Source organism: Pelodiscus sinensis, chromosome 4, assembly GCF_052426305.1.
Source record: "Pelodiscus sinensis isolate ZL-2025 chromosome 4, ASM5242630v1, whole genome shotgun sequence".
NCBI classification, from domain to species: domain Eukaryota; kingdom Metazoa; phylum Chordata; order Testudines; family Trionychidae; genus Pelodiscus; species Pelodiscus sinensis.
In genome coordinates this window covers 45,627,666-45,641,045 of record NC_143055.1, presented here as the reverse complement: position 1 = coordinate 45,641,045, position 13,380 = coordinate 45,627,666, and the positions used below count along the sequence as shown (strand labels likewise).

At 44.6% G+C, this 13,380-nt stretch overlaps 1 protein-coding gene across 6 annotated transcripts in view; it reads left to right on the top strand.

Annotated features, from left to right (window-relative positions):
• The window catches only part of ATP8A1 (ATPase phospholipid transporting 8A1), a 222,352-nt gene that overhangs the window by 116,618 nt on the left and 92,354 nt on the right, over nucleotides 1-13,380 (top strand). For all 6 annotated transcript variants that reach the window (XM_075930509.2, XM_006111916.5, XM_006111917.5 and 3 more), the window contains 2 exons: nucleotides 9,716-9,785; nucleotides 13,002-13,086. In XM_075930509.2, the coding sequence (XP_075786624.1) occupies nucleotides 9,716-9,785; nucleotides 13,002-13,086 (155 nt within the window). The remainder of the gene's footprint in view (nucleotides 1-9,715; nucleotides 9,786-13,001; nucleotides 13,087-13,380) is intronic.

Here is a 13,380-nt window from a genome sequence, read left to right as displayed (position 1 = left end):
TGTGTCCTAGATCTGAGACACATCAACAAATATATATACAATAGTTGATTCAGAATGATAATGTTTGCCTCCATCATTCCTTCCTTTCAGGCTCAAGACTAGTTCATTGCTATCGGGTTAGATGATGCATACATCTATTTTACCATCCAGTCAGCCCACAGGAAGTAGCTGTGATTCACAAGGGAGCCTAATCACTACCAATATAGAGTGCTAACATGCGTTCTTGCCACAGCACCAAGAGGGAGATAATCCCTCATACAGTACTCTCCACTCCAACTTCCTCTCCACCGGAACAATTGTTGGCATTACCTACCCATCACAGAACCAAGAAATTACCTTCTCTATCACCAAGTCCAGAATTCTCACCTGAAATACGGGCACCATTCCCAGCACACTCTGGGTACTCCCGTACCGGCCATGTTTCTCCACAATCAGGACATTACTACCATCATGATCGTCGGTCATCCAGCTACACCACCTATTATAGAGAGAGGTCACGGTCTCCAAGATTACCCACATTTTCGACCCATTCTGACTATTCCAAAGGGTACCATCACTCGACGTCGCCCTATTATCATCATAGGTCATCGTCTCACCATCACCCGTGGCCTCAGTTACACTCCCATCCCTCTCTCACCCGAGAATATTCTGCTCCTCCCGCATTTTCAAGAACACCAACTCCGTCTGGGTTTCCTTCTCACACTCAACAACCTCTTCCCACTGGAGAGCCCGAACCTGATAGATCGCCTACGGACCAATCTTCATCGTCCCCAGATGACACAGTTTTTCAAGGAGACACCTCACCCTCGGATGACCTACACCAGTTTCAAGAGCTTTTTAAGAGAGTGGCAGAGAGTCAAAAGGTGCAAATGGGGGATGTGCATTAGAAACATCATCACCTCCTCTGTAATATCAAGCAGTGTCACCAGCCCAAGATCTCGTTGCCGTTAGACGAAGCTTTTCTTGAAATAGCTGATGATATTTGGCAGTTGCCTGCATCCGTCCCACCCATGAATAAAAAGGCGGATAAAAAGAATTTCGTCCCCACCAAAGGGATGGAATTCCTTTTTACTCATCCACAGCCCAATTCGTTGGTTGTGGATGCCGTACAGCAAAAAGCAAAGATGCTCCAACATAAGCCTACTGCTGCGGACAGGGATAGTAAGTGCCTTGACTTATTTGGCCACAAAGTATATTCTTCCACAACAATCAGTCTGCATATGGCCAACTATTCAGCACTGTTGGCGAATCACAGTTTTGACAATAATGCTAAACTTGTATCGCTGCTTCAGCACCTTCCAGAATCCAAACGGGACATCTTGAAGGCAGTAATACAAAAGGGCTACGCAGCCTCCAGAACAGCTCTACATATTGCCCTGGGTACAGCTGACACTGCAGCGCGCACTACTGCTACATCGGTCGTTATGCACAGAGCATCTTGGCTGCAGCAGTCGTCTGCCCCCAAGGACCTGTTATCAGAAGTCGAGTATTTACCCTTTGACAAACAGAATCTCTTCTCCGATAAGACAGACCAACTCCTCCACTCAGGGAAAGACTCCAGCACCACGTTAAAAACATTGGGCATCTACACTCCACCGTACCATCGGAAACGATACACTCCCTACCAAAAGCAAAGACCCCTTCTCCAGCAACCTTCTCCGTATAGGCCACATGAACAACAAAGGGGTAGACAATGCCAACAGCGAAGACGTCCACCACCCAAAGCGTCTTCCCAGCAGGGTAATAGACAGCAGGTTTGATGCACCAGTCGACGGATTGAGAACCATCCTACTATCACTGGTCTGAGTGCTACAATCCACCACCGCTTGATACCATACCTCCATTGATGGGCCTACATCACCACCGACAAATGGGTCCTTCAAACAATTCGCCTTGCTTACACCATCCCATTCACGTCATTACCTCCCCCCTCTCCCACTGCCCTGTCCCTTTTCAAGGACCCATCTCACGAGCCCTTGCTCAAGCAAGAGGTTACTTGTCTACTCGCTGTCGGAGCGATAGAGCCTGTTCCAAACGAGTTCAAGGGCAGAGGGTTTTATTCCCAATATTTCGTAATGGAAAAGAAATCAGGGGGATGGAGACCAATACTAGATCTCCACGGTCTCAACCGTTACTTACAAAAACAACAATTCTGAATGGTTACCCTGGCTACAATCATCCCAGCACTTCAGAACGGGTTCACATCCCTCGATCTCCAAGACGCATATTTTCACATTGCGATTCATCCAGCACACAGGAGATTCTTACACTTTCAAACCAGCGCAGACCATTTCCAGGACAAGGTCCTGCCGTTTGGTCTCTCATCGGCTCCACGGGTTTTCTCCAAGACCCTTGACCGCGTATCTTCGTCGTCTACCCGTAATGATTTTTCCGTACCTCGACAATTGCCTAATCAGAGCTCAATCATTGCACAAAGCACGCCATGCTACATGCTCTTCGAAGCGCTGGGTCTCATTCTCAATATCCCAAAGTCCTCGTTGGAACCACACCAATCAATACAATTCATCAGCACTCGTCTCAACTCTACACACAAGCATGCTTTATTACCGATGGAAAGTTTCCAGGAAATTCAGGGTTTGATCCAGATCTTGCTCCTCAGCCCAACGGTTCCCATACTATGGTGTCTGCAACTTTTGGGACACATGGCTTCCACAATGTATGTCGTCAAACACGCAAGGTTACATTTTCGCTGCCTTCGACATTGGATGGCAGGGATACACAACGTACATATGACAGTAACGATTCCTACCCACATCAAAGCTTGGTGGACAGTTCCAGGCAATCTAATGTCAGGCGTACCCTTTCATCGCCCTCAGCCGTCAGCACAGCTTACAACCGATGCGTCACTCATCAGATGGGGTGCTCATCAGATGGGGCACGAACAAGTACAAGGTCTATGGACTCCCGATGAATCATTGATGCACATCAACTTTCTGGAACTCAGAGCAGTGTACAAAGTTTGCCAACATTTCCTTCCCAGCATTTGAGGACAAGTCATATGAATCCTTACCGACAATATGACGACCGTTTATTATATAAATAAGCAGGGTGGAGCCAGATCCTACTCCTTGTGCGCAGAAGCGGTACATGTATGGAACATGTGCAACCGTCACAATGTTTCTCTAATTGCAGAATATCTCCCGAGCCAGCACAATGTTACAGCCAATGCCCTGAGCAGACATTTTTCTCTCAACCACAAGTGGGAGTTACATTCCACAGTGCTTTCTGCGATATTTCAATGTTCGGGATTTCCATCAGTAGACCTATTTGCCACTCATCAGAACGCGAAATGTCCTCAGTATTGCTCAAGAGCGGGAATTGGGTGAGATTCGAAAGGGGATGCTTTCCTAATCAACTGGGGATGTCACTTACTGTACGCATTCCCCCCACACCTTTGATACCCAGGGTCGTGGAGAAAATTATACGAAAAGGAGCCACGGTGATCCTAATAGCCCCCTCCTGCCCACGGAAGACGTGGTAAACTTACCTCCATCATATGTCAACATGTCAATATGGTAGTTATACCTCATGAATGTTTGGATTGGGTTACCCTTCTCCCATCTCCACCTGCAAAGATATTAATCATAAATGCAACAAGAACAGATTGGAGTAAACACCTAAAGCCTCTCTTTCAAAAGGACTTAATTCTTCAAATAAGTGTCCAAGAACTATGAGCAGACAGTAAGGTTGTTAGCATGTAATTGAACAGTCATGTAACCACATCAAATTTTAGCAGCTACATGACTATTCAATAGTACCCGGAGGCAGGGCCAGCAGCCAGTGTGCTCCCAGACCCACTCCCAGGAATCCCCCTACCCGCATGCACTGCTTCTCTATTAGAGGCAGTAGTGCGGGGTGTTAGGCAGGAGCCTGTCCATGAGGGGAGCCTGTTTAAAACCGGCTTCTCACACAGACTGAGGAACTGATACAGAGGCAGCAGCATGGAGTGGCAGCAGCCCCTGTCTATGGGGATGCAAGCTCTCTGCAGATAGAGGCTTTTCCTTGGCAGCAGCCCCTGTCCACAGGGAACTCAGACCCCGACAGACAAGGGCTGCTGCTGCGGAGCAGCCTCTGAGTGTGGAGGGTCCAGACTCGCCACAGACAGAGGCTGCTCTGTGGGATCCCGGTGCAGCATCTGTTCGTGGGGGGGGGGGGTTGAGCTCCCCAATCTCCAATAGAGGCAGCAGCATGGGAGAGGGCCAGTGGCACTGCAGAGCTGGTGTGTGGTCCTGCCTGTCCCCCCTCTCAACTGCCTCTATAGGAGGCAGCAAGGGGGTGGGAGAACAGGTGGGTCAGCAGATCTGGCACACACAGAGATCCAGCTTAAAAACCAGCTCCCCACACCTATCAGTTCTTCCCTGCCCCCCCTTTTCCTCCATGCTGCTGCCTCTGTCTCAGAGGCATCAGCGCAGGGGTGGGAGGTGGGCAGGCGGATCCACACTCCTGCTTCCTCCACCCCTTCTTTATCAGACATGGGAGGGGGAATGTGTTTAGTTAGCAGGATTAACTAATAAACTCAGGCTTATTGGTTAATTGTGTAGTTATCTATACATTGACATCCCTACTAGAGAGATTAGCTTCCTCTGTGTCATGCAGAATTCCATAGTTCAAATTCTTAAGACAACTCATCTGCAGTATACTTTATGAACAAGCAAAGAGGCAAGCATGCATCACCTCTATATTTGGAATCAATCACATTATGAACATGGTGTCAACAACATGGAATAATGCCAATTTCTTTTCATCCTCCAGGATTCAACAATACTGCTAGACAGACTAAGGATACAATCCATTACTAATAACAAATGGTCTGGGTCATCATCAAACCAGTATTTCATCAATAACCAAATCTCATTATAGACTTGTTTGTCCCCAAATCAACATGAAATGTACAACTTTTTCTTCACTGTCATTGGGGATCTGGATGTAGGCAGCTGTGTCTAGTGTTCAAGAGGGACTGAAATGTAGACAGCCAGGTCTGATACTTAATGACGTGGTTCAGGAGGTTCATGTTCTGGTTACCAAAAATCACGCAGGAGTTAAATTAACTAATTTGGATGGAGTCAGGTACAGTTTGGGTCATCAAGAGTCAGAATACCAGGAATCATTCAGGTCACAGTCTGTAGAGTTCTCAGCAGCAGCCAAATAGAACCCAGTTGTGCAGACAACTTTTTGTGCATCTCTTTGGGTTTGGCCTGTTTAATCAGTGGTCAGTGTTCCTCCAATCAGAGCCCGAGAAGCTTCTCTGAGATAATTTCAAATTTCATGATCTCTGCACTCAAGGTTTGTCTTCACTAAACAGTTAAATAACTGTTGCTGCCATTGATACAGCAGTGATGATTTAGCAGGTTTTGAGAAGACAATCTAAGTCAATTGGAGAGCACTATTCCATCATCTTCAATACTCCATCTCGGTGCTCTACCATCAATATAGCATGTCAGAGATGCTTCTTTAAGTGAATGTAAGTTACATTGTCTTAAGTTACACAACTTAACTAGTGTAATTTAGATCAACTTACAGCTTTAGTGTAAATCGGTTATTTAGTCAGTTAGTAGTGAGGCACTAAGTAAGAGCAGGGAGTCAACTGGGAAGCATGTGGACTCAAGGTTCAAAACCTGTGGGATCATGACATGGATGGCATGAGTCCAGGATCATTACACTGTGTTCTCCGTATTATGGGATCAAGATTTCACATACACATTTCCACCAATTCCAAATCCAATCGCTTGAATTGTCTTGGCCAATGTGAAGCAAACAAATCTTCTCAAAATGTCTGTCCAGCCTCCCCTACCACTTTTATTCTCCAAACTACTATCACAGGGTATGTCTACACTACCCTCCTAGTTCGAACTAGGAGGGTAATGTAGGCATACCGCACTTGCAAATGAAGCCCGGGATTTGAATTTCCCGGGCTTCATTTGCATAAGCCGGGCACCACCATTTTTAAATCCCTGCTGGTTCGAACCCCGTGCCGCGCGGCTACACGCGGCACGAACTAGGTAGTTCGAACTAGGCTTCCTAGTTCGAACTACCGTTACTCCTCGTGGAATGAGGAGTAACGGTAGTTCGAACTAGGAAGCCTAGTTCGAACTACCTAGTTCGTGCCGCGTGTAGCCGCGCGGCACGGGGTTCGAACCAGCCGGGATTTAAAAATGGCGGCGCCCGGCTTATGCAAATGAAGCCCGGGAAATTCAAATCCCGGGCTTCATTTGCAAGTGCGGTATGCCTACATTAACCCGCTAGTTCGAACTAGCGGGGTAGTGTAGACTTACCCACAGAAACAAAGGTCAAAACTTCCTTCAGACCCAGAGTGACTACAGCTGACATTCTGAGGGTTGGTTGGTTAGTTGATTGGTTTAGTGCTACTGACAGAGATTGCTGTCTACAGGTAAGACCTCACCCTACATTTATTCCCATTGGTGTGTCAGGGTATGTCTACACTAGCCCCCTAGTTCAAACTAGGGAGGCTAATGTAGGCATTCGAACTTGCAAATCAAGCCCGGGATTTAAATATCCCACGCATGATTTGCATCTTCCCGGCCGGTCGTCATTTTTGAAATTTACAAGTCCGGTCTAACTGCCCACATCTACACGCAGCAGGGACCCGGTAGTTCGAAGTAAAGCCCCTAGTTCGAACTACCTGTTAAACCTCCTTGCAGGAGGCTAGTGTAGACATACCCTCAGACTTTAATTTAAACCAATCTATTTTGCCTGTTTTCTTCCTCAAAACTCATTCCTTCCTGAGAGATAAGAAGCTCCACACTTTGGACAGTTCAAAGGTTTTATTAAACTACATTAACAGGACAAGGCCTGTGGTTCTCAAAAATACTGTTGTTTGTATGGATCACTCCATCTTCAGCTTTTCTGAGACCTCTTTATATAGAATTCTGGATTAGTGAGGGAACGGAAAGATGGTTTTGGTGGCTCAGCCTTTTATGGTATTGGGTGGGAGAACAGAAGAACATAGACTCATAGACTCCAAGGTCAGAAGGGACCATTATGATCATCTAGTCTGACCCCCTGCACAGTGCAGGCCACAAAATCTCACCCACCCCTCCTAGAATAATCCTCTCACCTATATCTCAGATATTGAAGCCTTCAAATACTTTGAAGACCCCAAGATGCAGAGATCCTCTAGCTGTGATCTGTACCCCATGCTACAGAGGAAGGCGAAAAACCTCCAGGGCCTCTGCCAATCTACCCTGGAGGAAAATTCCTTCCCGACCCCAAATATGGCGATCAGCTAAACCCTGAGCATGTGGGCAAGACTCATCAGCCAGACACCCAGAAAGTTCTCTATAGTAACTCCTATCATCCCTCCATTAACCTATTTCCCACTGATAATGAATGGTCAACTAGATACCAAGATCCTGTTATCTCATCAAACCATCCCCTTCATAAACCCATCTAGTTTAATCTTGAAACCAGATAGATCTTTTGCCCCCACTACTTCCCTTGGAAGGCCGTTCCAGAACTTCACTCCTCTAATGGTTAGAAACCTTCGTCTAATCTCAAGTCTAAACTTCCTACTAGCCAGCTTATATCCATTTGTTCTTGTGTCCACATTGGTATTAAACTTAAATAATTCCTCTCCCTCCCTGGTATTTATCCCTCTAATATATTTAAACAGTGCAATCATGTCCCCCCTCAGCCTTCTTTTGGTTAAAGTAAACAAGCCAAGCTCCTTGAGTCTCCTTTCATAAGACAGGTTTTCCATTCCTCGGATCATCCTAGTGGCCCTTCTTTGTACCTGTTCCAGTTTGAATTCATCCTTCTTAAACATGGGAGAACAGAACTGCACACAGTATTCCAAATGGGGTCTCACCAATGCCTTGTATAATGGCACTAACACCTCCTTATCCCTACTGGAAATACCTCGCCTAATACATCCCAAGATCGTATTAGCCTTTTTCACGGCCATGTCACAATGGCGGCTCATAGTCATTCCATAATCAACCAGGACTCCAAGGTCCTTCTCCTCCTCCGTTACTTCCAACTGATGTGTCCCCAGCTTATAACTAAAATGCTTGTTATTAATCCCTAAATGCATAACCTTACACTTCTCACTATTAAATTTCATCCTATTGCTATCACTCCAATTTACAAGATCATCCAGATCTTCCTGTATGATATCCCGATCCTTTTCTGAATTGGCAATAGCTCCCAACTTTGTGTCATCTGCAAATTTTATTAGGACACTTCCACTTTTGGTGCCAAGATCAGCAATAAAAAGATTAAATAAAATTGGCCCCAAAACTGATCCCTGAGGAACTCCGCTAGTAACCTTCCTCCAACCTGACAGTTCACCTTTCAGTATGACCCGCTGTAGTCTCCCCTTCAACTAGTTGCTTATCCACCTCTCAACTTTCATATTAATCCCTATCTTTTCCAATTTAACCAATAATTCCCCATGTGGTACTGTATCAAATGCCTTACTAAAGTCGAGGTAGATTAGCTCCACTGCATTTCCTTTATCTAAAAATGCACAATGCAGGCATGTACAATGCAGGCATGATCCAATGGAAATTGCTATTGAAAAGTTCTGATGTTGTGTGCCAAGGGTGTATGTGCACCTAGAGTGGGATCTCACAGGTAACAACATCTTGCAGAGCCACAGGTGTAACAAGGGTAAGTAGTTATCTTTTCTTCAAGGAAGACTCTGCATATTTCCACCTTTAGATGCATCCCTTAATGCCTCTGAGATTCAAGAACTTTTTATAAAGCAGTGTCCTTTGGTGATGGGTAAGTGTTCTCTCCTCACCCAAAATATTTGAAACTAGGATTATAAAAGGTATGGGCATCTGAACCATTCCACTTTCTTCTTTTCAACAATCAGCTGTGGGTATGAGAACCTTCTGTTCATCCCTGGAATGAATTTTGAGGGTTTGAGACAAAATTCCCTTAGCATGTATATTACATTATAACTTATGTAGTTGCACATTTTGGTCCAGATCATCGGGTGTTGTCAAGGTGTACACAATGCAAGACCCAAAAGCAACTTTGATGTCTTCCACCTCCCACCCTAATTCTGAGGGCAGCTGGATGCTGGTTCAGTCCTCAGCATAAGTTAGAACATTCTCAGGGCTATTTTAATTTGTCTGCTATTAAAGGTTCTGTAGGGTTTCATTGTGCTGGCTGGAGATGGCCAGAACGTAGTTCACTCTAGGCAAGCTCCCTTCTTCCCCCAACATACCTCCAGCATATCCCATTTATCAATACTTGAGGCTAATTGAGTGCCTCTTGCACCTAAGGTGACACCTCAAGCCCATAGAAGAAAGGAGCTGAATTGGTCAAGGATGCATTGCCTTTTTTAGTATCTTGCTCCAAATTTTGTATGCTATGAGAGGGCACTCATTAGGTGTTATTGGGTACTTCTTCATTGAAGGCTCCTACATCTCAGTGTGCCCTGGAATGTTATCTACAAGTGGAGATGTACAGAGAGAACACTCTCAAATGGTAAGTAACCAAATTTTATTCATGTGTGTCCTTAGTTTCATGAACAAGAAAGAAAAGCCAGAGGTAGGACAAGTAGATGCAATTATTTAATTACCTCTCATTTATATATAATAAGTATGATGAGTATCTATAAATATATGTGCATATAAATGCAAATTTTTCAAGTTTTTTATTTTGAATTAATGTATGAAAAAGTTGGTGATGATGATAATGAACCGTAATGTTATCTCTCTTCCAGCACTAGGAAAAGAATGTCTGTGATTGTTCGCACACCAACAGGAAAATTAAGACTCTACTGTAAAGGAGCTGTAAGGTTTATTTTATTTAAATTACCATAAAGGAATTTTAATTTCAGTTAATTTATAAATAAGAATGAGAGAAAATAATAGAAATGGTTACAGTGTGAAATTATTGCAAAATAAGCCGAAGTCAGATCATCTAAAATGATAAAATATACTTATTTTAATCGTGACTTTTTTCAATTTAATTAGCTAAATTAGGGTATGTCTACACTACAAAGTTAGTTAGAACTAACAGATGTTAGTTCGAATTAACTTTCATAGGCGCTACACTAGCGCTCCGTTAGTTAAAACTTAATTCGAACTAACGGAGCACTTAGTTCGAACTAGGTAATCCTCATTCCACGAGGATTAAGCCTAGTTCAAACTTACTAGTTCGAATTAAGGGCTGTGTAGACCCTTAATTCGAACTAGTGGGAGGCTAGCCCTCCCCAGGTTTCCCTGGTGGCCACTCTGGCCAACACCAGGGAAACTCTACTGCCCCCCTCCCGGCCCCGGACCCCTTAAAGGGGCACGGGCTGGCTACGATGCCCGTGCCAGGTGCAAGCCTGCCAGCACCCAGCCAGCAGACCCTGCAAATGGCTACCGTGGAATGAGGAGTAACAGTAGTTTGGACTAGGAAGCCTAGTCTGAACTACCTAGTTCGTGCCGCGTGTAGCCACACGGCACGGGGTTCGAACGAGCAGGGATTTAAAAATGGCGGCACCCAGTTTATGCAAATGAAGCCCGGCAAATTCAAATCCCGGGCTTCATTTGCAAGTGCGGTATGCCTACATTACCCTCCTAGTTCGAACTAGGAGGGTAGCGTAGACATACCCCCAGTCTCTTTAGCCTCTCTTCATAGGGGACCTGTTCCCAACCCCTGATCATTTTAGTTGCCCTCCCCTCTCCCACCCTCTCTCTTCTCCTCTCCCACCTCCTTTTCCCAGTCTCCCCCAGTTTTGTTCAATAAAGACAGATTCCATTTTTGAACACAATTGTCCTTTATTTTGTACATCAAGAAGAGGGGCTAGGGAAGGGTAAGTGGAAGGAGGTAAGGGAGGAATGGGGTACGCGCCCCCGATGGGGAGGACTGGGCTGGATCTGCGGGCTTCTGGGGGTGGAAGCTCTCCTGCAGCTCCCCAGTTGCCCCTTCGCCCCAGATGGCAGCCTGCGGCAAGTGCAGCCGGTCTGATGGCCGAGTGCTGTGATATGCCCAGTGTGGGTACTCCGGGCAATCCAAGCCAGGACTGCTTTGCAAGCGGGGCACCCTGAGAACTGTCTGTCCGGGGTGGGGGTCGGGACCCTTTAAGCACAGCCCTCGGCTAGCCTGAGATAGCAGCTCCACGCTCTAAGTCCTCCTCTGATGCCCTGCCGGCACTGCTTCCGGCCATCCTTAAGCCTGGTTCAGGGTCCACTTAATGTGGACGCGCTAGTTCGAATTAGCAAAACACTAATTCGAACTAGTTTTTAGTTCTACATGCGTTAGTTTGAATTAGCTTAGTTCGAATTAACTAATTCGAACTAAGTTAGTTCGAATTAACGTTGTAGTGTAGACGTACCCTTATATATTAAAATTATGTGCCAGAAGAAAGAGCTAAATTATGTGTTAGACTACATGCCTCTCTGGGAAAATAAGAACCCACCCCATTGTATATCTCTGCTTGGGATATCCAAACACTGTTCACTTAGGGTATGTCTACACTACCCTCCTAATTCGAACTAGGAGGGTAATGTAGGCATACCGCACTTGCAAATGAAGCCCGGGATTTGAATTTCCCGGGCTTCATTTGCATAAGCGGGGAGCCGCCATTTTAAAAACCTGCTGGTTCGAACCCCGTGCAGCGCGGCTACACGGGGCACGAACTAGGTAGTTCGAACTAGGCTTCCTAGTTCGAACTACCATTACTCCTCATTTCACGAGGAGTAACGGTAGTTCGAACTAGGAAGCCTAGTTCGAACTACCTAGTTCGTGCCCCGTGTAGCCGCGCTGCACGGGGTTCGAACCAGCGGGGTTTTAAAAATGGCGGCTCCCCGCTTATGCAAATGAAGCCCAGGAAATTCAAATCCCGGGCTTCATTTGCAAGTGCGGTATGCCTACATTACCCCGCTAGTTCGAACTAGCGAGGTAGTGTAGACATACCCTTACTTATTCCTTCTCTGGGAATGGAAGAGAAGTGCTGGGGAATTGGTGAAGCCTTAGCTCCACCCCTGTTTACTAGCCCAAGTAGCTGGGGAAGAAAACAAATAGGAGCTTACTGGTAATATTAAGTCAACAGTAAATTATTGTTCCCCTGAAGGCTCTGTCTACACTGCAGAGCTTTTTTGGGATACCAGAGTTATCCCAGAAAAGCTCTGCTGCATTCAAGGAATGCGTCTGCTTTTCTGAAAAAAATTCAGAAAAGCAGATGCATTTTTTCGGCATCCCTGTAAACCTTTCTCTATGAGTAAGAAGGGATGTGCTGAAAGTGGGGGGGTTTTTTCTGACATTTTTGTCGTCTGTAGACAAAATGTCAGAAAAGCCTCTTTTGGAAGAAAATCAAAAAAAGATACACAAATTGTGGTTCACAATTTGCATATCTTTTTCCGACTTTTCCCTGCAGTGTAGACATAGCCTTGGAGCAAGGGAAGAACATATGTCTGAATCAGAAATTCACAATGCATCATAAAATGGTGCAGTTTGCATACCATGTGTTGTAAGTAATTCATCAAAGGAATTACTGATACATAATCTGAAATCCAGTTTTAAAACCCCTTCTTCAATGTTTATTAAAAAAATGAATACAAGATTGAGGATATTCCACATTTCCCATCCTTCTAAATGAAAATGAATGAAATAATGTCATTGTGTCACTCAATGCACAGCTTTTTTTGGCCAAATAGAAATAAGAATAAAAGCTACTAAGTATCAGTTTCACTCTGTACTTAATATTGGGGATGAGGAACATGAAGGGAAGAGCAATATGAGTAAAGTAGGTATGAAAGTGTAGAGAAATAAAAATATACAAAACCCAAAATAATTCCACAAGGTTCAGCAGTCTACAGCCCTTCAGAGCTCAGAAAGTCCTCTTCTTTTCTCCTCTTCAGAACAGAAATATACTTCTATTTGTGTTGCTTGGTCCTGAAGTACTTTGATGTAGTGTTACATATTTTTCTGCCTATTTTCCAGAATTTTTATTATTGTTGCCACATCAGTGAAACCTACTTGCTTTGTTTTATTGTACCTTCATTCTGTTTGCATTGTAGGATACAGTAATTTATGACCGTCTGGCAGAGAGTTCAAAATACAAGGAAATTACTTTAAAACATTTAGAGCAGTTTGCTACAGAAGGTGAGTAATATTGCTTGATATAAAACTAAATGTGAAATAAAACTTCTCAATTTCCATAAGTACTATAAAGGTCAGCTTGTATTATATATTGTTAGCCTTGATTATACATATATCTGTTAAACCCCTATAGCCTCCAAAATATGTCCCTTTCCTGAAGAGTATATGTTCACAAATAAGACAGATAAAACAGGTTTCTACCTAACTAGAAGCTTTTCAAATTCAGCTGTGCAGTTCACATGTATTATGGAGATACCGTAGGGATTCCATGAAATAAGGTTCCATTCCATAAATTGA